At 40.2% G+C, this 4197-nt stretch overlaps 2 protein-coding genes across 2 annotated transcripts; one reads left to right on the top strand and one right to left on the bottom strand.

Moving 5' to 3' along the window:
- Positions 1–1419: 1419 nt before the first annotated feature.
- On the top strand, positions 1420–2519 carry LOC106320277. Its single transcript, XM_013758642.1, has one exon. It carries the CDS (start codon positions 1420–1422, stop codon positions 2515–2517), a length of 1098 nt encoding a protein of 365 aa, XP_013614096.1. The 3' UTR covers positions 2518–2519.
- Positions 2520–3378: 859 nt separating this feature from the next.
- LOC106320275 lies at positions 3379–3831 on the bottom strand. Its single transcript, XM_013758640.1, has one exon. The coding sequence runs from the start codon at positions 3829–3831 to the stop codon at positions 3379–3381; it is 453 nt and encodes a 150-aa protein (XP_013614094.1).
- Between the last annotated feature and the right edge of the window lie 366 nt (positions 3832–4197).

Consider the following 4197-nt stretch of genomic DNA (forward strand, 5'->3'; position numbering starts at 1 on the left):
GGTGAGCTAAAGTACTTTCTAGGGATAGAAATATGCCGCTCTAAACAGGAGTTTTTCTTATCTCAAAGAAAGTACACACTTGACCTTTTAAAAGAGGCAGGTGAACTTGGAGCAAGAGTAGCTAAGACACCACTTGAAGAAGGTTACAAGGTCTTGTGTGAGGGGGAGTTTGAGGATACTCCATTTGGCGACTTCAAGCTTTATAAAAGGATGGTTGGGAAGCTAATCTATCTCACCATTACAAGACCAAACATCTGTTTTGCTGTGAATCAAGCCAGTCAACATATGCAAGCACCAAAGGTTCATCATTGGAATATGGTGGAAAGGATCATGAGATATCTAAGAGAGGCTCCTGGTCAAGGTGTTTGGATGGGTTGCAATAAGAGTACAGAGATAGTGGGATATTGTGATGCTAATTGGGCTGGTGATAGAGTAGACAAGAGGTCAACAACAGGCTATTGTACTTTCATTGGAGGCAACCTAGTCACATGGAAGAGCAAGAAGCAAAAGGTGGTATCATGTTCAAGTGCAGAGGCAGAGTATAGGGCAATGAGGAAGCTAACTAGTGAACTCATTTGGATCAGAAGCCTGCTAAGAGACTTGGACATAGAAGCAACAACACCATTCACAATGCATTGTGATAACCAGGCAGCTATCCACATAACATCAAACTCAGTATTCCATGAAAGGACTAAACACATTGAAGTTGATTGTCACAAGGTGAGACAAGCTGTGGAGCAAAAGATCATTTTTCCCTGCTATACTAGAACTGAAGATCAGTTAGCTGATATCTTCACCAAGGCAGCAAGCACTAAAGTCTGTGAGTTCATTCATCCAAAATTGAGACTCACAGACCTCTCATGTCACTGATTTCTCTTTCATGAAGTGTTCTACTCTTTTTCCTTAACTTGGGTTTTCTCCCAAAGGGTTTTACCTAGTTGAGGTTTTAATGAGAGAATACTTCATGGCTTCCAAGCTTGACTTGTTCCATATGGTCAAGCTTGAAGGGGAGTGTTGACATGAAGCAGAAGTAAGCTGCCAGACTTGAGAATTAAGCTGCCAGACTTGAGAAGTAAACTGTCAGACTTGAGAACTAAGCTAGAGACTTATAAGGTTTTATAAGGCTTTATAAGGTTTTATAAGTTCGAGTATTTTATTGAAGAAAAGAAGAAGAGAGAAGAAGACCGTTGAAGATATTTTAAAACAATGAATATTTTATTATATTGTGTACTGAGGCAACTTGCCTTTAAATAATTGTACCCAGATACACAATTAAAATAAAAGAAAACTATTCTCTCCTTCTCTCTTACATTTTGAAATCTACATCTCTCTCATATTTTCTCTTTCCTTTATGTTTTTCAGGTTCTTCATTCTCTAGAAATAAACTCTCAATAATTATCTCATTCTAACAACAACGACATGGAGTGTAATAAGGAAGAAGCTACAAAAGCAATTAAAATTGCAGAGAGAAAAATTTCAGATAACGACTACAACGGAGCAAAGAGATTCGTTAGAAAAGCTAAGACTTTGTATCCAACTCTCGATGGTTTGGAACAGATCTCAACTATGGTCGATGTTTACATCTCTGCATCGAACAAGACAAACGGAAGTGAATCGGATTGGTATGGGATTCTCGGTGTTGATCCTTTGGCCGATGAAGAAGCCGTCAAAAAACAGTACAAGAAGTTAGTACTTTTGCTTCATCAGGACAAGAACAGGTTTAATGGAGCGGAAGGCGCGTTTAAGCTGGTTTTAGATGCTTGGTCTCTGTTATCTGACAAGGCTAAGAGAGCTGTCTATGATCAGAAGAGGAAAAGGAAAGAAGCTAAAGAGAAAAAGAGTGAACCAAAGCCTCCTCCTCCTGCTGCTGCTAGAGAAAATCCAAAGAGGGCTTTCAAAAAAACGGAAAAGAGGGCACGGCAGGAGCCAGGTGCTTGTAACGTGGATGGCAAGGCGAAAGAAGCCTCATCGAAAAAGAAGAAAGTTAGTAGTACCTTTTGGACAATGTGCACTCATTGCTTGACATACTCCGAACATGTGAGAGCTCATAGTCTTGACAAGACCTCGTTTTGTCCATTCTGCCATGGGATTTTCGTCGCGACGGAGAAGTTTCCAGAGATGGTCAATGGGAAGCCATTCATCAGATTCACTCCTCCTCGCCAACAAGTTACCTTTTGGACAATGTGCACTCATTGCTCCACATACTCTGAGCATGTGAGAGCTGGTCATCTTGACAAGACCTTGCCTTGTCCATTCTGCCATGGAATTTTCGTCGCTGCAGAGAGCTTTCCAGAGATGGTCAATGGGAAGCCATTCATAAGATTTGCTCCTCCTCCCCCCAAGCCTCAAGCAACAAGCGGAAGCACAAGTGTTACTCCAAACTCTACTCATGAGGCAGACATGCATTTCAAGAAGCCGATGGCAACAGGACATCCACACTCTAGATTTGAAGATCTAAACTCTACTCATGAAGCACAGAGGCTTTTTTCAAGAAGCGGACGGACAGGTGTGAAATAAGAAGTAAGAGATCAGAAGTTAAAGAATCCTGATTTCTTTATGTTTTGGTTGAACTAATTTTTGTAATCTTTTAGTAATAGATGAAGTTGATTAATCAAAGTGGCTACAGTAATTTTCACTAGTTGTCTCACGTTTCAAAGTTGAAACAAGAATGAATAATCTTACTAATACTAACCGAGACATATCTTTCTCCATTCTCTCAATTCTAGATAGCTTTTACTTAATCTTGAAAAGTTGTCTGGAATCTGTATATGGTTCTGCTAAGAAGGTGGTAGATCTTAGCAGAGCTAATCAGTCAGTACTTTAGATAAATATTAGTTCATCTAGCTTTTTTTTTTTTCTGAATGAATGCTAAATTTATTCATCAAAAAAACCCTTCTTACATCAAGTGTATACCTTTAAATTTGAGATAAACCTTCTAAAACCTCCAACCTTAGAAAAATTTTAAATTTTAGTACTAAACCAAAACTGCAAACCACTTTCCCACCCTTTTACTCTTTTGGACCTCATAATGCTCAGCTTGTTTCTTATACTTTTGTCCACCATTTTTATAATGGCTGCAATAGGAGTAGGCTTCTCTTCATGTTTGATCCTATTTCTCTCCCTCCACAAAGTATGCACAGCCATTTGCAAAGCATAGCACAGACAAAACCACTTCTTCCTTTCCATTCCCTCATCCGATATGATCTCAAAAATGCTTGACCAAACATTTGTGTAATCTCCAGCCAGAATCCCCTTAGTTAACTGCTCCCACAGCTGACTAGATTCCAAATCCCTTTTACACAGCACACAAGTTGTGTCCGCACCAGGATCCCACTGAACGATTCTGTCCATTGTTGAGAGTCTGTTCCGAGCAGCCAGTCATAAAACAAACGCATACTTAGGAGTCGCCTTTGAGAACCAAATACTCCTAGCCCAACTACACCTCTCCTTTTGCGAACGAAGCAACATCCAAGTAGCATGTGTTGAGAATTTTTGTCTATACCCCGACCCATCCCTCCACATATTTACATCCTCATTCTCCACTCGTAGCTTTTTCTGAACAGTCTCCATTTCTGCCTCAATTTCCCTAAGAGCCAAAGAACGATAACTTCTCCTCCTTTTATCTCTCATAATAGCTTCTGCTACTGTGGCTTCACGTTTAATGCCCATATCTACTATACCTCTTTCCCCCAACAGTGTAATTAGAACTCCCTTCTCAGACCAATGATCAAACCAGAAAGAAGTATTCCTTCCATTCCCCAAGTCTTTTTTATGAAAACTCCTTGCAACACCTCTCATTTTGATCATCTTTCTCCACATCCAAGACCCCATATGCGTATCCTCCTTGATCTCCCAAAAATTCTTTTGCTTTAATAGGTTACTCCTTATCCATTTCCCCAGAGAGATGATCCCGTGAGTAGCCTCCAAATGATTTTTAAAGCATTTACTCTATTCACCACCTTAAGATCTCTTATGCCCAGACCTCCCTCCTCTTTTTCCCAACAAACCGTTGACCAAGCCACCTTAGCACCAGTAGCCTTCAGTTCTGGACCCGACAACAAAAATGCTTCACAAACTCGCTCAATATCCCGAATACATTTACTAGGAAGCAGATAGACTGAAGCCCATAAATTTACCAAGCTCATTATCACAGGTTTGATCAACTGTAAGCGCCCAACATAAGAGAGAAACCTACTC

Source organism: Brassica oleracea, unplaced genomic scaffold (genome assembly GCF_000695525.1).
Source record: "Brassica oleracea var. oleracea cultivar TO1000 unplaced genomic scaffold, BOL UnpScaffold00870, whole genome shotgun sequence".
Taxonomy (NCBI): domain Eukaryota; kingdom Viridiplantae; phylum Streptophyta; class Magnoliopsida; order Brassicales; family Brassicaceae; genus Brassica; species Brassica oleracea.